Genomic DNA, 23,538 nt, shown 5'->3' on the forward strand with positions numbered 1-23,538 from the left:
AATGACTTGGCAGTAATGATGCCATGACTACAGCACGTGATTTCTGAAGCCAAGTGCAGTATTGTGCGCCCCAATGCTCTTGTCCAAACTCTGAATGAATTAAGGTAGACATACCCATCCCCAGCATGCAGGAAGCGCATTCCTCCCAACCGTCCCGGATACAGCGGGACTATCACGATTTGCATTGTTTGTCCCGTGCCCCGGGCGGGAGGTCCGTATCCCGTGACTCCGCCCACCCACTCTCTCCCCGCCTCGCTGCTTTTCCCTCCTATCATCCTAACACGTGACGTGAGCATAACAGAGCGGATCGCACTACCCGAAAGTAGTCTCTGTCTGCTCTGTGGTCTGTGCTGCTGCTAAGGTATGAAAACTGAATCTCCCCAGCGCTGATTCCCCTCCCCCGCCCCCGGCCGGAGCGTGAGATCCTCTAGCTGTTTCTCTGACTCCTGTGTGACCTTATCTATCGTGTGTGCCTGCCCTGCAGCATTGAGAATCAAACAGTGTTTGCTTCTCAATGCTGCAGGCACACCACGGTAGATCAGGACATTGGGGAGAAGACAGTGTGTACTTACCACTTGTGTCCTCTCCTGCAGGTGCACAGCACTGGCCGGTAATATGCAAAGATAGAAGCATTGCCAATGCTTCTATCAGCTACCGGCCACTGATCCCCTGCCTGGCAGAGCTGCTGTTCACACATCAGTTTTTTCCAATCAGGCACAATCTGGTTTGTGCCTGATGCAACGGATCCGTCTCAGATTGTGAAAAAACTGCGACGGATCCGTTTTTTTTTATGCTGAGAGAGAGAGACCCCACACGCACACACGCAGGCACTACCTCGCATGCATCATCATCGCACATGCCGGCACTACCCAGCACGCATCATCACCGCACACGCCGGCACTACCCAGCACGCATCATCACCGCACACGCAGGCACTACCCAGCACGCATCATCACCGCACACGCAGGCATTACCCAGCACGCATCATCACCGCACATGCAGGCACTACCCAGCACGCATCATCACCGCACACCCCTGCACTACCGCACGCATCATCACCGCACACGCAGGCACTACCCTGCACGCATCTTCACCGCACACAACCCGGCATTACCTCAGTGACGTCACCGCTGACAGCGCGACTCCCTTCAGTTGCTGCGTGGAGCTGATAGAGAAAGGCGGTGTTCTACTGCCGTTCCTGTCAGCTTCATGTAGTAGAGCTGAGAGCGTCGCGGGATCTCTGTGGATTACGTCGGACCAGGAGGGGTATTTGGGGATTTTAATAAAATGGTGAAAGAGGGTGGTTTTTTTGTCTTTTATTCCAAATAAAGGGTGTATGTGTTTTACTTTCACTTACAGGTTAATCATTGGGGGTGTCTCAGACGCCTGCCATGATTAACCCCTTATTACCCTGATTGCCACCGCACCAGGGCAATTCGGGAAGAGGCGGGTAGAGTCCTGGGACTGTCACATCTAATGGATGCGGCAATTCTAGGCGGCTGTTGGATGATATTTTTAGGCTGGGGGGCTCCCCATATCGTAGAGCTCCCCATCCTGAGAATACCAGCCTTCAGCCGTGTGGCTTTATCTTGGCTGGTATCAAAATTGGGGGGGGATCGCACGCCGTTTTTCTTTAGTTATTTATTTATTTATTTTACTGCACAATATAGACCCGCCCACCGGCGGCTGTGATTGGTTGCAGTGAGACAGCTGTCACTCAGTGTCGGGGTGTGTCTGACTGCAACTAATCATAGGCACCGGTGTGAATACAAGATTGAATAATGGGCGGCCGACATTTTCAAATCAGGAGAAGCCGCCGGAGCAGTGTGACAGCCGTGCAGCCCCGCGCCGGTGATCGGTGAGTGGGTGAATGAGTCAGTCAGTGAGTGAGAGAGTTTGAGAGAGAGTGAGTGATTGATTGATTTTATGACAAGCAATGAATCTATATCACTTCTGGGCATGCTCAGAAGTAAAAATCGGATACGGTACATGCTTCCGGCGTTTGAAGCACCGTATCCGGCTCGCATAGACTATCATTATGCACCATACCGCACAGCGCTGCACCCGGCGCTATGCATTTTTTTGCCGCTGGCAAAAAACGTTCCTCTCTGCGTCCTGTGCGGCCGTCAGAGTGACGATTTTTGCCGTATCAAACGTAAGTACATGCGGCACAATCCGGCGCTAATAAAAGTCTATGAGGAAAAACCGCACCCGGCGGCAAAAAAACCCAGATGCGTTTTTCCCGCAAAGCGCCGGATTGTGCCGCACAGCAAAAACCTGATGTGTGAACATACCCTTAGCTGCACACCATGTTCAGCTCTCCTCCTAGGCCCTAGCTGCCTGCACACCCTGTTCAGCCCTCCTCCTGGGTCCTAGCTGCCTGCACACCCTGTTCAGCTCTCCTCCTGGGTCCTAGCTGTCTGCACACCCTGTTCAGCTCTCCTCCTGGGTCCTAGCTGCCTGCACACCCTGTTCAGCCCTCCTCCTGGGTCCTAGCTGCCTGCACACCCTGTTCAGCTCTCCTCCTGGGTCCTAGCTGCCTGCACACCCTGTTCAGCTCTCCTCCTGGGTCCTAGCTGCCTGCACACACTGTTCAGCCCTCCTCCTGGGTCCTAGCTGCCTGCACACCCTGTTCAGCTCTCCTCCTGGGTCCTAGCTGTCTGCACACCCTGTTCAGCTCTCCTCCTGGGTCCTAGCTGTCTGAAACCGCTGTTCAGCTCTCCTCCTGGGTCCTAGATGCCTGCACACCCTGTTCAGCTCTCCTCCTGGGTCCTAGCTGCCTGCACACCCTGTTCAGCTCTCCTCCTGGGTCCTAGCTGCCTGCACACCCTGTTCAGCCCTCCTCCTGGGTCCTAGCTGCCTGCACACCCAGTTCAGCTCTCCTCCTGGGTCCTAGCCGCCTGCACACCCTGTTCAGCTCTCCCCCTGGGTCCTAGCCACCTGCACACCCTGTTCAGCTCCCCCCCTGGGTCCTAGCCGCCTGCACACCCTGTTCAGCTCTCCTCCTGGGTCCTAGTCGCCTGCACACCCTGTTCAGCTCTCCTCCTGGGTCCTAGCTGCCTGCACACCCTGTTCAGCTCTCCTCCTGGGTCCTAGCTGCCTGCACACCCTGTTCAGCTCTCCTCCTGGATCCTAGCTGCCTGCACACCCTGTTCAGCCCTCCTCCTGGGTCCTAGCTGCCTGAACACCCAGTTCAGCTCTCCTCCTGGGTCCTAGCTGCCTGCACACCCTGTTCAGCTCTCCTCCTGGGTCCAGCTGCCTGCACACCCTGTTCAGCTCTCCTCCTGGGTCCTAGCTGTCTGAAAGCGCGGTTCAGCTCTCCTCCTGGGTCCTAGCTGCCTGCACACCCTGTTCAGCTCTCCTCCTGGGTCCTAGCTGCCTGCACACCCTGTTCAGCTCTTCTTCTGCATCCTAGATGTCTGCACACCCTGTTCAGCTCTCCTCCTGGGTCCTAGCTGCCTGCACACCCTGTTCAGCTCTCCTCCTGGGTCCTAGCTGCCTTCACACCCTGTTCAGCTCTCCTCCTGGGTCCTAGCTGCCTGCACACCCTGTTCAGATCTCCTCCTGGGTCCTAGCTGCCTGCACACCCTGTTCAGCTCTCCTCCTGGGTCCTAGCTGCCTGCACACCCTGTTCAGCTCTCCTCCTGGGTCCTAGCTGCCTGCACACCCTGTTCAGCTCTCCTAATGGGTCCTAGCTGCCTGCACACCCTGTTCAGCTCTCCTCCTGGGTCCTAGCTGCCTGCACACCCTGTTCAGCTCTCCTCCTGGGTCCTAGCTGTCTGCACACCCTGTTCAGCTCTCCTCCTGGGTCCTAGCTGCCTGCACACCCTGTTCAGCCCTCCTCCTGGGTCCTAGCCGCCTGCACACCCTGTAGTTAACTCCCTGCCTGTTCTGCACATTGCTGATCTGTGGCGGCTCAGAGCGATCACGGACAGCTTCTACAGTTTCAGTTTGCTGGATGCGTGTAGATGAGGAGTGGATATGGGTGTGGCCGTTTATAAAATGGGTGTGGTTAGGGGGCGTGGACTAAAAATTGCCTCGGCGCGCGTTGCACGCCACAAACTCTGTCCCTCTTTCCCTTCTTTAAAAGTTGGGAGGTATGGAAGCGAGGTGGCTGGGGAGCAGTGGCCCCTGCTGAAGATGATGGGACAACCCCTGTACCTAGGTGACTGCAGTAAATACGCCTTAGGTTTCAAATGAAAATGAGAACATGCAGATACAAATGGATACATCATGAAGTCATCACTTGATGGATCACAGATGGGCGTTTCATAATCAAAATCCATTGTATACAACAAAAGTTACAAAATACAGCAACGAGCAAAAGGGTAACAATGATTTGAATGTTTGACTTTCAGGCTTCATATTTCATCATCCACTACAGGTATGAGTGTGAGACGACCTTTATTTTATAGACAATCAACTTGGCTATCTGATACATAAATTTGACTTGCAATTTATTAGAATATGATTATGTAACGCCCCTGGACTATTCAGATCGTCACAGGGTTCTGCACAAACTGCCCGACCCGTGCAGTATTCAACCCCCCATGGTTCTGGGTCTCTATCCTGCAGTGCTGCCTCCACCAGCATTCATAAATCCTAGATACACCTTGCACCACACCTGTCAGGCACACCAGTGGGCTGCTTAAGCAGGAATAGGGCCGCCCACTTAGGGGTCAGACAGGGAGGTGGGAGGTGTCAAGTCAGTTCAGTGGTAGCCCTCGAGCTGTGAGGATCTCTGAGGAAGCTGGGAGTTGGAGCTCCCAGGGGAGAAGTTAACTAGGTCGCAGACAGTGGTCTAGACCAAGAGGAGTCGGACCCCTGGTCGCAGGGGATTTAGGCTAGATGCCTGGGACCTGTCAAGGAGGACGGTTAGCAGCCTGGTCCTATCACCGGTCCGGGACCGAAGGCACGACGGGGTAGACGGACCCTAGGTTGGGGAGAAGCTTCAGGCGATCCGGCAATTAACCTGCGGAGGACAGGGCCTTTATGGACTGTTCCCACCAGCTCAGAGATAGGGGGCACTAGAGCAACGATGGGGATAGGGCTTTCCTAGCAAGCAGCCCACTGAAATCCCAAGCGTGAGCCCCTGAGAGCAGGCGCCTTCACTTAGCCATAGTGGGGAGCGGGGCCTGGAAAGCTCCAAGCTACTGGTCCACAACGGACAATCTAAAACTTAGTGCCAGGAGGCAGGTTACGGACCACCAGCAGTACTGTGGGGGACGGGACCCAGACGAGCTCCCCCTGAGCGGCATCAGAGACTTGGTTTACCCTTTTGTCAGCGTCTCCTTCATTGCTGAGTGAGTACCCGACTGACCCCTGCACTGCGCCCCCACATCTCCCACCAAAGTCCCGGGGCCTACCTCTACCCGTGGAGGGCAATGTCACCAAGCTGCCCCACTCCATCACCCCGGGTACTCCCAATGGCAGCGGCGGTACTCGCCAAATTATCGCACAGCTGTGAGGATCTCTGAGGAAGCTGGGAGTTGGAGCTCCCAGGGGAGAAGTTAACTAGGTCGCAAACGGTGGTCTAGACCAAGAGGAGTCGGACCCCTGGTCGCAGGGGATTTAGGCTAGATGTCTGGGACCTGTCAAGGAGGACGGTTAGCAGCCTGGTCCTATCACCGGTCCGGGACCAAAGGCATGACGGGGTAGACGGACCCTAGGTTTGGGAGAAGCTTTAGGCGACTCGGCAATTAAGCTGCGGAGGACAGGGCCTTTATGGACTGTTCCCACCAGCTCAGAGATAGGGGGCACTAGAGCAACGATGGGGATAGGGCTTTCCTAGCAAGCAGCCCACTGAAATCCCAAGCGTGAGCCCCTGAGAGCAGGCGCCTTCATTTAGCCATAGTGGGGAGCGGGGCCTGGAAAGCTCCAAGCTACTGGGCCACAACGGACAATCTAAAACTTAGTGCCAGGAGGCAGGTTACAGACACCGGCAGTACTGTGGGGGACGGGACCTGGACAAGCTCCCCCTGAGCGGTGTTCAGAGACTTGGTTTACCCTTTTGTCAGCATCTGCTTCATTGCTGAGTGAGTACCTGACTGACCCCTGCACTGCGCCCCCACATCTCCCACCAAAGACCCGGGGCCTACCCCTACCCGTGGAGGGCAATGTCACCAAGCTGCCCCACTCCATCACCTCGGGTACTCCCAATGGCAGCGGCGGTACTCCCCAAATTATCGCACACCATGGGTGGCGTCACGAACTACACCAAATTCCTGTAAATACCCCCCTTTCCATTTGAGTGTGGCCCCTGAGCCCCTGGGTCCGGAGACCCTCGAGCCACGAACGATCACCAACCCCGGATTCAAGCGGTTCGATCCGCTGCTGGGGCGGCATAATTAGTTATGCAGATTCTTGTCATGTCACTGCATTGTTACTGTTTTGTTCCTGATGGTGGAAAAATATTTTTCTTTCTGTATAATACAAATTACAACCTATCCTCACATTGCCTAATACCTCAGTGTGCTATTAAGTTGATTCCCAAGCGAAAGGTCATTGGTTCAAATCGAGAAGCAGCCATGAAGAAGGTTTCCCAAGAAAAGAGAAACAGTATCATCCAGCTCATCAACAGTGGTCTCTCTGTCCCGAAAATTGCCAAACTGTATCATGCGAGTGCCATGGCAGTTGTAAGGATATGAAATGAATTCTATCCATCCGTTCAAAAGCCAAGAGGTTGACGTCCAGGCAAAATATCAGAGTCAACAAATTGGCTCATCACCATGTCTATCAGTTCTGGTGCGACAAACATGATAGTGATGGTGTCTCAAATGCTTTGTAATAGTAAGATCACTGACATTCATACAAACACTGTGCAACGCGTGTTACACAAGTCTGGAATCGTGGCCTGAAAAAGGGTGAAGAACCCTTGAGTTCAATATCATCAAGCATTGGTTTGAATTTGTAAGGAAGCATGACGAGTGGACAATAGAAGTTTGGAAACGAGTGATTTGGAGTAATGAGAAAAAAGTCACTAGACTAGGTTCTGATGGGTGCAAATGGGTCTGGAAGAAACAAGGGAAAAAGGGGCTAAATATTACAAAATTTAAATCTAGATTTTTAGGAGCAAAACAGTAACAATGCAGTGACATTGCAGGATTCTGCATAACTAATCATATGCTAAATAGTCACAAGTCAAATTTCTGTATGAGATAGCCAAGATGATTGTGTATAAAATAAAGGTTGTCTCATGCTGAAAACTGTAGTGGATGGTGCGATATGAAGCCTGAAAATCAAAAGTTCAAAACATTGTTACCCTTTTGCTTGTCAGTGTAAATAGACTGTTATTGGTTTACCAGTGCAAATATTTTATAGTGCTCCTGAGGAAGCTACAATAGGCGATGACACGCATCGGGCAAGCTGCTTGACTGTTTCTCCTATATTGGGTCCCCATTTTACTCTCCTCCTCCCTCTTGCAGCGTCTTTGCCAGGGTCCGGACATGGTATTGTAATATTGAGGGATCCATATCCTTTCTGTACATTATTTAATTCAGATTCCTCACACAATATGAGGCTGATGGTTCCCTCTATATGTCATATATTGTGATTCTGCTATTCCATCTTTCAGGGTATTTTACATCCCTATTGTGATTATTTTGTCATAATACCACAACTATGGTGATTTTTCTTGCCTAACAATCACAGTACCACTTTGCTATAGAGGTTATTTTGTGTACGCTTAGGGGCTGTTGGAGATTTTTTCGACATCCCCTCTTTCTTGCTGTTTTTTACCAGGGTCCGGAGATGGTATTGTAATACTCAGGGATACATATTTCCCCTGCACATTATCACTTTAGATCCCTCATATACCGTATTTTTCGGACTATAAGACGCACCGGACTATAAGACGCACCCTGGTTTTAGAGGCGTAAAATAGGAAAATAAAATTTTAAGCAAAAAATGTGGTCATGACACACTGTTATGGGGCGAGAATCTGCTGCTGACACTGTTATGTGGGTAATGTCCCCAAATTCTCTACTAAGGTACCCCATCTTGATAATGATTCTCCTGCCTTGTATATAATCCCCATCCTTGTATATATATGTCCCTCATCCTGGTATAGCCCCCATCCTGCTATATACCGCCATCCTGGCATATGCCCTCATCCTGCTATTTACCCCCATCCTGCTATATACTGCCATCCTGGTATATGCCCTTATCCTGCTATATACCCCCATCCTGCTATATACCCCCATCCTGCTATATGGCCTGCATCCTGTGGCACACAAAAAAAATAAACGTTTATACTCACCCTTCCTCACTCCAGCAGCATCGCTCATCTTCTTGACTGTGTTAGCAGCAGCGCCGCTGCCCTGTGTGGAGCCGTCACCGTTCCCTGCAGCATCGAGATGTCCTCCTGTCTGCTGGCCCGCAGCTGTGTGTGGAGACTAGTGGTGCACACAGGGATGACATCATCGCTGTGCGCACAGCTAGTCTCCACAAACAGCAGTGGCCAGCAGACAGGAGGACGTCGCGATTCTGCATTCAACGGTGACGGGTGAGTATACTTATTCACTGCGCCCCGCGCTGATGATGGTGCACGGGGGGCAGTGAATATAGCCGCACATGATCACTCCAGGCTGTAGTTGCCAGGGGTGATCACGCGGGTCGGGTGTTAATTATGCGCACATCCCCGCCCATCATGCCGCCCACCTGTCAGCGCCGGCTTCAGCGCTGAGAGATGATGGGCAGGAGGATGGGTGTGCATATGAAAAGAGTGGGCCCACGTGGTCACGGCAGGCGCTGCTACAGCCTGCGCATGCCGCCGATGACCCGCTCCACTGCAGCACCCTCATTCCCCGCAGCCATGCCCTACAATCAGACTATAAGACGCACCCCCCCCCTTTCGCCCAACAATTGGGGGGGAAAGTGCGTCTTATAGTCCGAAAAATATCGTAATGTGGGGTTCATTATTATCTCTAAAGGGTGCTTTACACGCTGCAACATCGCTAGAGATTGCTAGCGATGTCGTGAGCGATAGTACCCGCCCCCGTCGTTCGTGCGACATTTGGTGATAATGTTCACTACGGCAGCGTCACACGCACATACCTTTTCAGCGACGTCCCTGTGACCGCCAAACAATTCCTCCTTAAAGGAGGTGCGTTCGACGTCATAGCGACATCACTGTGGCGTCACTAAGCAGCCGGCCAATAGCAGAGGAGGGGCGGAGATGAGCGCCCGCAACATGCCGCCTACCTCCTTCCTTCCTCATTGCCGGTGGATGCAGGTAAGGAGATGTTCGTCATTCCTGCGGTGTCACACATAGCGATGTGTGATGCCGCAGGAACGATGAACAACCAGTGGCATGCACCACCAACAATATTATGAAAAGGAGCGACGTGCCAACGATCAACGATTTTTGACGTTTTTGCGATAGTTGACCGTCGCTCCTTGGTGTCACACACTGCAATGTCGCTAACGGCGCCGGATGTGCGTCATTAACGACGTGACCCCGACGATATATTGTTAGCGATGTCGCAGCGTGTAAAGCACCCTTAAGTGTTATACACTGTGATATTGTTATACCCCTTTAGAAGTTATTTTGTATCCATATTAAGATTTTTTGCCATAGATTACACTTATAATATATGCAGTAATTTCTTGTGTCAAATATTCACTGTACTGCTGTGCTATAGAGGGTATTGTGCATGTCTAGGGGTTATTGGAATTTACTGGACATCTATTTGTTACATCTAGTTATATCTTTTCTTGGGGACTCAGTATTATAAACAATATTGTATTTATTATAGAATCGTGTATACTTTATGAGACAGGTGGCTGCTTTGTTTTTTAAATGATTTTATTTGTTCACTTGTGTTTTGTATGTTGTGGACAAAATAAAAATGTATACTTTTTTATATTTATTGGTGTTCACGTGTTTCTATTGAGGCCTTTTCCTCTTTTCCTCTCTGTAAGCATTTCCTCATAGTTGTAGCACCCACGTTTTTGGATTTGTTTATTTTTCTGGCAAGCGTGCACCCTGCCCCTTAATTACAACTATTTCAAAGATATATCATTCAAAGATATATTCCCATCTCCAAGATCTTATCCCAATATGTAGTCGGTGTAATAATAAATGTTAGCAAATACCTCCAATTAGTAATGTAATATTGTTCTCCTGAATAGGCTTGTCCCTTACCTCATGTGCAGGGCATTGCAGCTTAGGTATCCATGGTTACGATCACGAGCAACTAACTGTCATTAGTGGATTTAACCATGGATACCTAATCTGCAATACCCTGCACTTGAGGTAAAGGACATGGCTATATCAGGAGTAGAGTTGAGCGCGGTTCGCGGTTCGAGGTTCTCCAGTTCTAGGCTCGAGTGATTTTGGGGCATGTTCTAGATCGAACTAGAACTCGAGCTTTTTACAAAAGCTCGATAGTTCTAGAAACGTTCGAGAACGGTTCTAGCAGTAAAAAACCAGCTAAATCCTAGCTTGGTTTCTGCTGTAATAGTGTAAGTCACTCTGTGACTCACACTATTATCACATTTCAGTGTATAGTGTGCGTGAACAGCGCCTTCAGATCACTGCTGTTTCTATAATGGCGATCGCCATTTTTTTTTTTTTTTCTTGTCTTCCTTCCCTAAGCGCGCGTCTTGTGGGGCGGGCCAGCATGTCAGCCAATCCCAGACACACACACAGCTAAGTGGACTTTTAGCCAGAGAAGCAACGGCATGTGTGATAGGATGTCCATGTCACATTTCCCTGCATTATAAAAACGGACATTTTCCTCCAGGACGCCATTATCTGCCTTCTGCGTCTTTGGTGTCAGACATCACTGTCGCAGCTCCGTCCTCCTGAGTCCTATCGCCGATACAGCTGTATGCGCTGCATACACAGCGTTAGACAGCTTAGGGAGAGCACATTCTAGCAGTCCTTTTAAGGGCTCAAACCGGCAGGGTCAGAGAGCCATAGGTGACAGGTCCTGAAAACAGCAACAGCGTCTGTGTAGCCAAGGTCAGGGATTTCCTCCCTGCATTTCACCATTAGGAGGGAATAGAAAGGCAGGCTTCCATTCCTCTACCCATACCCACAATCCTGGCACTGTACCCTCCTGTCCTCTGCACACTCCAACTCATTATAACTAAGCCATTATACTAGCAAACACTCAGTGTACCTAGTGGCATCCTATCTGTGGCTATTGGACTTTGCTATAGTCCCACTAGTGCAAAGACATATGCAGAGCGCGTCTGCCTGCATTGCACACTCCAACTCATTATAACTAAGCCATTATACTAGCAAACACTCAGTGTACCTAGTGGCATCCTATACGTGGCTATTGGACTTTGCTATAGTCCCACTAGTGCAAAGACATTTGCAGAGCGCGTCTGCCTGCATTGCACACTCCAACTCATTATAACTAAGCCATTAGACTAGCAATTTTTGCTGCCAGTTTAAGGCCTGTAGTTGCATTGTCAGGGATATTTATTCTTTATTATTCTGCTGTTAATAAAGCTAGACCACCACTGCAATCTACACCACCTCTCAATTTTTACTACCACATTTTCAGTCCACAATCTTGTCGCAATCAACATGAGTGGCAAAATGACAGATGCTGGTGGAAAGGGGAAGAGGCGTGGTGGAAAAGGCAAAAAAGGTTTTGTCCGTGGGGAAGGTGGCAAAGCTCCATTATCATCTGCTGAAGATAGACCCTCTACCAGCAAAAGTAAGATGTCTACTACTTACCATGGACAATCCGATGTGCTCCCTTTTTTACGGACACGAACAACAGGAAGAAAGGTAGATGATGGGCAAAAAAGGAAAATGCTTGAATGGATCTCAAGTGGTCCAACAAGTGCCCTCTCAGCCACTTCAAGTACCGCATCCAAAAAACACCAGTCCTCTGAGTTGTCATCCCAATCACACTTGATTTCTCCCAGCTCTGAAGTCTCCATCAGCCCTGCACAGTATGGTGGAACTGAGATGGCTGAGTCTGCAGAGCTGTTCAGTCACACTATAGCCTGGGAATCAGAGGTCTGCTCCCAAGCTACAGTGAGTACAGAACAGGAAATGGTCTGCAGTGATGCCCAGAACCTTTGTGACTCGGATTCAGGCCGTGAGGAACAAGTTTCTGAGCATAATGTTGACCCTTTGTCACAAACTGTAACACCTGTGGTTATAGACAATGAGGAACATTCTAATGAAGATGAGACGCAGATACCCGATTGGGATGACAACTTAAATATTCGGTCAGGGCAAGAAGAGGCTCGGTCTGAGGGGGAGGGGAGTGCAAACACAACAATTGATGATGAAGTTCTAGATCCCACCTACTGTCAACCCCCAGTCAGGCACTCAAGGAGGTCAACAGAGGCGGTGGAGGAGGATGCAACCGACGACGAAGTTACCTTGCGCCTTCCTGGACAGAGTCGGAGCACTGGTAGCACGTCTACAACTGCATCCTCAGCCACCATTCTGCCTCTGAGCATTATTCGGGGTGGATCAACAGGTCGCATGGCCTCTAAGCCTTGCCTAGCCTGGTCCTTTTTTGACATAGAAAAAGATCGCCCAAATTATGTGATATGTAAAATTTGTCATGGTTCTCTTAGTAGAGGTCAAAACCTCAGCAGTTTGACAACTTCTTCCATGAATCGTCACATGAATAAATATCATATGGCCCGGTGGGAAGCTCACCGTGCTGCAATGCGGCCTAGCGGAGCGAACCATCCACCGCCTGCCCCTTCCAGTGCATCCGCGCGCTCGTCATCTTCTAGGACTGTGGGGACAGTTGTCACACCTGTTTTTCCACCCACAACTTCCACCACTGTAAACGCAACAGGCAGTTTGCTTGGTAGGTCGTCAGTTGGTTTGGAAGGGGAAACAAGTGAGTGTGTACAGCTCTCTCAGAAATCGATAGCACCAACTTTGGATGAAGGCAACATCATGTCTCCGCCTGCACTTTCCTCACAAAGCTGCATTTTTCCAGGGACATCCTACTCAACACCGTCTACACACAGCAGCCAGATCTCTGTCCCTCAGATGTGGTCAAATAAAAGGCCACTTCCTGCGACCCATGACAAAGCGAAGAGGTTGACTCTATCCCTCTGTAAGCTGTTGGCTATCGAAATGCTGCCTTTCCGCCTAGTGCTGCTAGAGATGAGGAAACAAAAGGCGCAAATAGGGTCTTACCCGGCAATAACCGTTTAGAAAAACACGAATGAGAACACTCACCTGATGAGGTTGTGCCAGTCACAACCCCTTGAAAAGCCTGTGAGTGTCAGCGTGGTTCCAAGCAGCGGCCCCGAGATGATCGTGACAAAGATTTTTATATATGTATATACATATATGAGAAACGGGTTTATGCCGCGCTCAAGAATCACTGTATCCAAGGAATTTACTTTAAATCTCTTTTTTTATTTCAGTTCCAACGCGTTTCAGAGACATATACCGTCTCCTTCTTCAGGGAAAAGAGAAAATGCATTTTCTCTTTTCCCTGAAGAAGGAGACGGTATATGTCTCTGAAACGCGTTGGAACTGAAATAAAAAAAGAGATTTAAAGTAAATTCCTTGGATACAGTGATTCTTGAGCGCGGCATAAACCCGTTTCTCATATATGTATATACATATATAAAAATCTTTTTCCGCCTAGTGGACACACAGGATTTTAGAGACCTTATGTCTGTCGCTGTGCCCCAGTACCAGATGCCTAGTCGCCACTACTTCTCTAAGAAAGGTGTGCCCGCGCTACACCAGCATGTCGCACACAACATCACCGCTTCATTGAGAAACTCTGTGTGTGAACGGGTACATTTCACCACCGATACTTGGACCAGTAAGCATGGACAGGGACGTTACATGTCGCTGACTGGGCACTGGGTAACTATGGTGATAGATGGTGAAGGGTCTGCTGCACAAGTTTTGCCGTCCCCACGACTTGTGTGTCAATCCTCTGTCTGTCCAAGTTCCGCCACTGCTTCTGCATCCTCCACCTCATCTGGGTCCTCCACCTCCGCCCCAAGCCTGCCTGGTCAGGCCACCAGCGTTCTCACTGCGCAGAAGGAATCACGCACCCCTCATTACTATGCTGGCAGCAGAGCGCAATGGCATCAGGCGGTCTTTAGCTTGACATGTCTTGGGAATAAGAGTCACACAGCTGAGGAGTTGTGGTCAGCTCTGCGGTCCGAGTTTAATAAATGGTTGTCTCCACTCAACCTGCAGCCTGGTAAGGCCGTGTGCGACAATGCTGCAAACCTGGGTGCGGCCCTTCGCCTGGGCAAGGTGACACACGTACCTTGTATGGCTCACGTGTTGAACCTTGTCGTGCAGCAATTTTTAACACAGTATCCCGGGCTAGATGGCCTTCTGAACAGGGCACGAAAACTGTCTGCTCACTTCCGCCATTCAAGCGCCGCAGCTGAGCGACTTGCATCGCTCCAGAAGTCTTTCGGCCTGCCGGTTCATCGCCTGAAATGTGATGTGCCGACACGCTGGAATTCAACTCTCCACATGTTACAGCGACTGTGGCAGCACCGCCGAGCCCTGGTGCAATACGTCATGACGTATAGCCTGGGCCAACGAGATGCAGAGGTGGGGCAGATCACCCTGATGGAGTGGTCTCAGATCAAGGACCTATGCACCCTTCTGCACAGTTTCGACATGGCGACGAATATGTTTAGCGCTGACAATGCCATTATCAGCATGACGATTCCAGTCATTTACATGCTGGAACACACGCTAAACACTATTCGGAGTCAGGGGGTGGGACAACAGGAAGGGGATGAACTACAGGAGGATTCATATGCGCAAGGGACAACAACATCACCAAGGTCCAGACGTTCATCATCACCAAGGCGCCAGGCATGGGAGCATGGGGGACATGGATCAACAAGGGCGCATGGTAGCAGGCGAGATGTTGAGGAAGGTGCAGGAGGACATGAAGAAATGGAGGACGAACTGTCCATGGACATGGAAGACTCAGCAGATGAGGGAGATCTTGGTCAAATTTCAGTTGAAAGAGGTTGGGGGGAGATGTCAGAGGAAGAAAGAACGGTTAGCACCTCTATGCCACAAACACAGCGTGGACTTGGTCCGCATGGCTGCGCAAGACACATGAGTGCCTTCTTGTTGCACTACCTCCAACATGACCCTCGTATTGTCAAAATTAGAAGTGATGATGACTACTGGCTTGCCACACTATTAGATCCCCGGTACAAGTCCAAATTTTGTGACATAATTCCAGCCATAGAAAGGGACGCACGTATGCAGGAGTATCAGCAGAAGCTGTTACTCGATCTTAGATCCGCTTTTCCACCAAACAACCGTGCAGGTGCAGGGAGTGAATCTCCCAGTTGTAACTTGACAAACATGGGACGGTCTCGTCATCTTCAACAGTCTACACGTACCAGTAGGACCGTATCTGGTGCTGGTAACAGCAATTTTATGGAATCTTTTCATAATTTTTTTAGACCCTCCTTTGCAAGGCCACCAGAGACAACAAGTCTGACACATAGTCAACGGCTGGAGAGGATGATACAGGAGTATCTCCAAATGAACATCGATGCCATGACTGTGCAACTGGAGCCTTGCTCCTTTTGGGCTTCAAACCTAGAAAAATGGCCAGAGCTATCAACTTACGCCTTGGAGATTTTGTCGTGTCCAGCTGCCAGCGTTGTCTCTGAACGTGTCTTCAGTGCTGCTGGGTGTGTGCTGACAGATAAGCGCACGCGTCTGTCCAGTGACAATGTGGACAGACTGACGTTCATCAAAATGAACAAGTCATGGATCCAGAAGGAATTTACAACCCCTGTGTCATCCTGGGGAGAGTAAATGCTTGTAGATTTGGAATGTGCTTGATGCAAATCTAGCTGTGAAGTGTACAACTAGGGCACAAGTGCTGCCACTGAAGGGGTGGGTGTGTGTGGGGCCCAATTTTTGGAAAAAAGGGAGACTCCGCTTGGAGTAACCCTTGCTTGCTGTGTTTTTAAAAGAAGCCAAGATGAACAGAGCTGGGATCAGGAAAGACTTTGCTACCTACTCCGGTGTCATCCTGGGGACGGTTAATTATGGCGTATTTTTGAATGTGCTTGATGCAAATCTAGCTGTGAAGTGTACAACTGGGGAACAACTGCTGCCACTGAAGGGGTGGGTGTGTGTGGGGCCCAATTTTTGGAAAAAAGGGAGACTCCGCTTGGAGTAACCCTTGCTTGCTGTGTTTTTAAAAGAAGCCAAGATGAACAGAGCTGGGATCAGGAAAGACTTTGCTACCTACTCCGGTGTCATCCTGGGGACGGTTAATTATGGCGTATTTTTGAATGTGCTTGATGCAAATCTGGCTGTGAAGTGTACAACTGGGGTACAACTGCTGCCACTGAAGGGGTGGGTGTGTGTGGGGCCCAATTTTTGGAAAAAAGGGAGACTCCGCTTGGAGTAACCCTTGCTTACATTGTTTTTAAAAGAAGCCAAGATGAACAAGTCATGGGTCAGCAAAGACTTTATCTACCTACCCCGGTGTCATCCTGGGGACGGTTAATTATGGCGTATTTTTGAATGTGCTTGATGCAAATCTAGCTGTGAAGTGTACAACTGGGGCACAACTGCTGCCACTGAAGGGGTGGGTGTGTGTGGGGCCCAATTTTTGGAAAAAAGGGAGACTCCGCTTGGAGTAACCCTTGCTTGCTGTGTTTTTAAAAGAAGCCAAGATGAACAGAGCTGGGATCAGGAAAAACTTTGCTACCTACTCCGGTGTCATCCTGGGGACGGTTAATTATGGCGTATTTTTGAATGTGCTTGATGCAAATCTGGCTGTGAAGTGTACAACTGGGGCACAACTGCTGCCACTGAAGGGGTGGGTGTGTGTGGGGCCCAATTTTTGGAAAAAAGGGAGACTCCGCTTGGAGTAACCCTTGCTTACATTGTTTTTAAAAGAAGCCAAGATGAACAAGTCATGGGTCAGCAAAGACTTTATCTACCTACCCCGGTGTCATCCTGGGGACGGTTAATTATGGCGTATTTTTGAATGTGCTTGATGCAAATCTAGCTGTGAAGTGTACAACTGGGGCACAACTGCTGCCACTGAAGGGGTGGGTGTGTGTGGGGCCCAATTTTTGGAAAAAAGGGAGACTCCGCTTGGAGTAACCCTTGCTTGCTGTGTTTTTAAAAGAAGCCAAGATGAACAGAGCTGGGATCAGGAAAGACTTTGCTACCTACTCCGGTGTCATGCTGGGGACGGTTAATTATGGCGTATTTTTGAATGTGCTTGATGCAAATCTGGCTGTGAAGTGTACAACTGGGGCACAACTGCTGCCACTGAAGGGGTGGGTGTGTGTGGGGCCCAATTTTTGGAAAAAAGGGAGACTCCGCTTGGAGTAACCCTTGCTTACATTGTTTTTAAAAGAAGCCAAGATGAACAAGTCATGGGTCAGCAAAGACTTTATCTACCTACCCCGGTGTCATCCTGGGGACGGTTAATTATGGCGTATTTTTGAATGTGCTTGATGCAAATCTAGCTGTGAAGTGTACAACTAGGGCACAAGTGCTGCCACTGAAGGGGTGGGTGTGTGTGGGGCCCAATTTTTGGAAAAAAGGGAGACTCCGCTTGGAGTCACCTTGCGGTGTTTTACATGACTTTAGAAGGGCGTGCCATGCCTATATCTGTGTGTCCTCCTCTTTTTCCTTGTCCAGCTGTTTTGTTTTCGCATGAGTATATGTCCTTGTCACTTTCCCATGTGTTTGTGTTGTGTTGTGAGTTGTTTGTCACCTTTTGGACACCTTTGAGGGTGTTTTCTAGGTGTTTTTCTGTGTTTGTGATTGCCTGCCATTGTTTCCTATTGGCTCGAGTTCGGTTCGTCGAACGTTCGACGAACCGAAGTCGAACGGGACCTCCGTTCGGCGAACCGACCTCGAGCCGAACCGGGACCGGTTCGCTCATCTCTAATCAGGAGAACTATACTACATCCCAAATTGGAGGTATTTGCTAATATCATTATTATTACACCTACTACATATTGGGATAAGATCTTGGAGATGGAAATATATCTTTAAGGAAGATATCTGTCAATCAAGTTGAGTTTGGCAAGGAGAAGGTGGAGGGAGATTGGGATAGGATCTTGGAGATGGGAATACCCCTTTACGTTAATAACTGTGACATAATCAAAAGCATATACGATAAATAGGCTCCACTTACAGGACTCCTGGCCCCAATAATCACATACAGGTAAATTCACACACAGGCTTTTTTTTCCCCAAGAATTTAGAAACACATTTGGATCTGAAATCCTCTTAAAAATGCTTCAAGCACTCTAATTTATTTTATTGAGAGAACGGTCCCATCGTGCACACATTGCTGATCAATGCCGTTACTTTCAGCATTTCCCAATAAAATCATTGGGATTATTTCAAGCAATTTCTTCTTATGGATTTTGTATTATTCACTCTTAAATCTCCTTCTAAAGATCTATGAACATGCCCTAATGAGGAATGGGTCGTGCACGCACATGGCTCTCCGCAATACAGGTTATGGGTATTGTGATTACAACTCCTACAGTGTCCAATTCCCATATTCCTTTGTGAATTGCCAAGTGGGTGACAAGAAGCCATTCTCAGGGTGTAGGAAGCTTCCTTAGGTGTCTACACTCACTGGGGTCCCCATATACAGTTACCCGTCAGGCCAGCATTGTGCTATCCATATGCTTGGGGCCGAATAGCATCACAGGCAGTATGTGGCCGCCAGGTAGCAGGCTGTGCACCCCAGTTGGAATGTTTTCCATGGCTTCCCACATCTACCTTTACCTACTGCTGCCCACATAATTACAGGTCTGGTCTGCAGACATGGATGTGTCTGTACCTGCACAGGAAGGCTGGGGATGTGGAAGTGTCCCTTTCCCTCTGCAGGTAAGAATGTATCCAAGGAGCCTGAGAAGATGTCACCTGAGTGGCAAGAAGCAGCAACAGGAGAAGTGACAATGACACTACCTGTGTGACCTGAGGAGCCTCCACAAGTCAGAAGACACATATCTACTGCTAATAAGTAATGAGATGATGAAGCTGCAGTGCCAGCCTTGCCCTCACCAGATAGCCATCCTGTTCTTGGGGTAGTCCAGCTTGTCGATGCAGTCCAGGAAATAGGGCAGCGTGTGTGCGGCATTCCGGGCTATGATGGCGAGCAGGACACTGGGCTTCTGGAGAGCAGACTCCGGGAACATATCCTCCTCCACGGCCAGCTCCTCGCCCATCACTGAGCCCATGATGGAGAAGGACAGGGGCACAAGGAGCCAGGCACTGACTGCAGCCATGTCCCCTGAGCGGCTGCTCTGCTCTGCTCCTGCAGCACTACATGGACGGGTGGATGGGGGGATGGAGCTGAAATATGAGAGCAGGAGAGTGAAGGGGGGAATGTGGAGAGGGACGAGGCTGCAGGACCCGCTAATAATGAATGCCATTCATGACAGTCCCAGGTCTTCTACACCAGTCACTCACGGATCAGTATTGTTTTGGTGGGAACACAACCATGGCTGAAGGGTCCCGAGCTGTAAATGAGATGTCTGTTGCCATAAAATAAACTTGTCCTGAGAGGGGTCGTGTGATAAGCAGCAGGGAACCCCCAGGGCTCCAGAGCAGTGTACACAGGGCTTTTATGTCACCACTGAGGGCTATGACAATATGATGCTTGCTGCTATTCACTACACAGGTGGCCCCTAGGACTACTGACATCCCAGCCACACTTGCCTCTGGTGCAAAAGAAAGTGTACTTATTAATAACTTTTACTTTTCTCCCAATCTTTCTACACTGCTGAATAATACTTCTGCCTAGCTACACTGGAATAATCCCACTTTTCTATATTGCTGCAAACTAGATTTTCAGGAATAATGGAACGTTGCGTAACAACTAATACCAGGGTCTGGCTGGCAAATACTAGCCACAGGGTCAAGCACACAGCACCGGGTCATTGGTAGTAGTCCATCCTTGACCTGTTTCAATCTGGTTGTTTCATAAATGCCGCAAGACTGCGGCTGGTGTTGATGTCACACTGGTATCCCACTCATGTAATCAATGATACTCAATTGAGCTATTAGTAAAACCTTACAATATAAAAGTGGTTCCAAAACTAAGCTCACTATGTGCATTCAGTACCACAACCAAGCTTTCTACATAAATATGGTATTAAAAAACAAGATTACTACATAGATATGGTACCAGAACCAAGCTTACTAAATAAATACAGGACAGAACCCAGCTTATTGCAAAGAAATTGGAACAAAACAAAACTTACTATATAGATACAGAAACACAGCCAAGTTTACTACATAGATATAGAAACAGAGCCAAGCTTACTACATAGATACAGAAACAGAACCAAGCTTATTACATATACTGGAGCAGAACCAAGCTTACTGCACAGATATGAGAACAGAACCAAGCTTATTACGAATAAGAGCACACGACATGCTCGAAACGCATCATTGTAAATTCTCCTGTCCCTGATGCTGGGTTTTTAATGAACATTAAATAAGGAGGGTTTTTCTACAATTTTACGGAATACCACAAGAATGCTGGATGTCTTTCCCTTGTTTGCAATCAGCGATGCCGTGTTGAGTCTGTTTGCATGCTTCCTAGCTGAGCTGGCTACTTCATTTGAACAAACATACTATATAGATACAGAACCAGAACCAAGGTAAATAAATAGATATGGTAACAGAACCAATCTTACTACATAGCTACTGAACCAGAACAAAAAAAACAAACTGTTAACATATGGGGACAGAACCAGGTTTACAGCATAAATAAGGGAACAGTGTCAAGCTTACTATGTAGATGCGGGAATAAAACCAAGCTCACTGCATACAGTGGATATAAAAATTCTACACGCCCCTGCTAAAATTCCAGGTTTTAATTATGTAAAAAAAAAATCATACAAAGAAGAATCATTTCAGAACTTTTTCCACTTGGAACTTCTCCCTCCACATTGACTAAGGCCCTTGTTACAGCTGCTGATAAAACAGCCTCAAAGCATAACGCTGCCTCCATCATGCATCACTGTAGGTATGGTGTCATTTTGGTAATAAGCAATGTTGGCTTTGGGCCAAATAACAAATAATCCTTTTGGAATTATGGCTAAAAAGTTCAACCTTGGCACAATCAGACCATAATATATTTTCCCACATGCTTTTGACAGACTTGATGACCATTTTGGCAAAACATAATCAGGCCAGTCTATGAAACATGGGAGATTGTTGTCATATGCAGTACACAACCAGTACTTTGCAGAAATTCCTACATATCCTATATTGTTGCTGTAGGCTTTTTGACGGTTTCTTTGACCAATTTATCTGTCTTTTCATCAAAAGTTGAGGGGCATCCAGTTCTATATAATGTCTTTGTTGTGCCAAATTTAAAGAGGTTGCCCACTACTTTAGCACTGATAACCTATCCTTAGGTTAGGTCATCAATGTCGGATCGGTTGTGGGTTGACACCTGGCATCCCAAAGATCAGCTGTTCTCGGTGCTGTTGGTGGCAGCAGGTTACGGTAATACTCAGTTCTGAAGCTGCTCCGTCTTCTGATAGTGGCACCGGCCGGGATTGCACAAACACCAATCATTCAAATCAATAGGAGGCAAATGTACAGTACCCAGCTGCGGTCACTATCAGACAACAGAGTAGTTCCGGAAGTGAGCATTTCTGGTCACCTGCTGCTGGCGCCAGCACCGAGAAAATCTGATTGGTAGGAATGCCGGGTGTTGAACCCCAGCCTATAAGACATTGATGACCAATCCTAAGCCATCAGTTTTAAAGTAGTGATCAACCTGTTTAAGGCCTCCGACACACATCCGTGCCACCGGTACGTGTTTGGTACGTTTTTGCACGTACCGGCGGCACGGAGACACATACACCAATGTTACCTTATGGTAACAGGCACACACACGTAAAACCACATGGAACGTGTGTCCGTGTCGTTTGTACGTGTGTGCATTTTTTCACACGCTCAACATGTCAGTTTTTCTCCGGCATCACGGAGGCACGGACCCGCTAAAGTCAATGGGTCCGTGTCTTCATGTATGTGACACGTAGCATGTCCGTGTGCTACCCGTACCGTCCGTGTGCATTTTTTTATTTAATTCTGGAAGCGATGTCGGTCAATCACCCACTGTCGGTCTGTCGGTATCTTTCTCTGTCAGATGGTCACTCTGTCTGTCTGTCTGTCTCTCTGTCTGTCCCTCTCTCTGTCCGTTGGTCGGTCTCTCCCCCTCTCTCATACTCACCGATCCCCGATCACCAGTGCGGCGCTGCACAGCTGTTAAAAACCTTCGGCGGGTTTTAATATTTTGAAAATGCCGGTCGCTCATTATTCAATCCCGTATTCACTGCTTTCCCCGCCCACCGGCGCCAATGATGGTTGGTTGTAGTCAGACACGCCCCCATGCTGAGTGACAGATGTCTCACTGCACCCAACCACAGACACTGGTGGCTGGGCTATATTAAGCAGTAAAATAAATAAATAAATAAATAAACAAAAACGACATGCGGTCCCGCCAAATTTTGAAACCAGCCAGAGTAAGCCACACGGCTGAAGGCTGGTATTCTCAGGATGGGGAGCTCCACGTTATGGGGAGCCCCCCAGCCTAACAATATCAGCCAGCAGCCGCCCGGAATTGCCACATCCATTTGATGCGACAGTTCTGGGACTCTACCCAGCTCATCCCGAATTGCCCTGGTGCGTTGGCAATCGAGGTAATAAGGGGTTAATCATAACAGGTGTCTCCCCGAGATACCTTCCATGATTAACCTGTAAGTTAAAGAAAATATACACACACATCCAAAAAATCCTTTATTTGGAAAAATACAAAAAAGAACAACCTCTTTCAGCACTTTATTAAGCCACAAATACCCCTCCAGGTCCGGCGTAATCCACGGAGGTCCCACAACGCTCTCAGCTCTGCTACATGATGGTGACAGGAGCTGCCACATACCATGACCGCTCTGTCAGTTCCACGCAGCAACTGTGGTGAGCCGTGCAATCAGCGATGACGTCACTCAGGTTACTCACGGCCACCGCTGGATCCTCCAACTGTGACAGCAAATCACCCAAGTGACTGAAGTGAGCTCAGCGATCTGCAATGAAGTCACAGGTGTGTTGCGGTCTCAGGTGGAAGACTCCAGCAAGCCGCGGGCAGCCTGAGTGACAGCAGCAATAATCACGCCGCTAACTTCAATCACTCAGGGGATTATCGGTCATCGGTGAGTCCTTTACGTGTGACCGCTAATCAGGACGCCACACACAGACAGAGCCGTGGTATGACAATGAAGTCGGGTGAAGGTCATCCGAGTTCATTCTCATCGCGCGTCGCTGTCTGCTGTCAGCGGGTATGTAGCAACGACATTTTGCAACACACACGGATCATTTCAAACGGACAACACACGGACATTATACGTACGTATCTCACGCATACACAGACATTTCACACACACACACGGCGAGCATACGCCATCACACGGATGTCACAAGTACCGGAGAAACGCCCATAAAAAACGGAACACGGACCCGAAAACCAGAACGTGAGACACGTACGTGTTTTTTGCAGACGTGTGGCAGAGGCC

General features: G+C 49.0%; 1 protein-coding gene across 1 annotated transcript in view; it reads right to left on the minus strand.

Moving 5' to 3' along the window:
- COLGALT2 (collagen beta(1-O)galactosyltransferase 2) overlaps positions 1-19,269 on the minus strand; it is a 362,921-nt gene extending 343,652 nt beyond the window's left edge. Inside the window, exon 1 of the mRNA XM_075322014.1 lies at positions 19,013-19,269. Coding sequence (XP_075178129.1) covers positions 19,013-19,236 — 224 coding nt within the window. The 5' untranslated portion in view covers positions 19,237-19,269. The remainder of the gene's footprint in view (positions 1-19,012) is intronic.
- Positions 19,270-23,538: the final 4,269 nt, after the last annotated feature.

Source organism: Anomaloglossus baeobatrachus, chromosome 8 (assembly GCF_048569485.1).
Source record: "Anomaloglossus baeobatrachus isolate aAnoBae1 chromosome 8, aAnoBae1.hap1, whole genome shotgun sequence".
NCBI classification, from domain to species: domain Eukaryota; kingdom Metazoa; phylum Chordata; class Amphibia; order Anura; family Aromobatidae; genus Anomaloglossus; species Anomaloglossus baeobatrachus.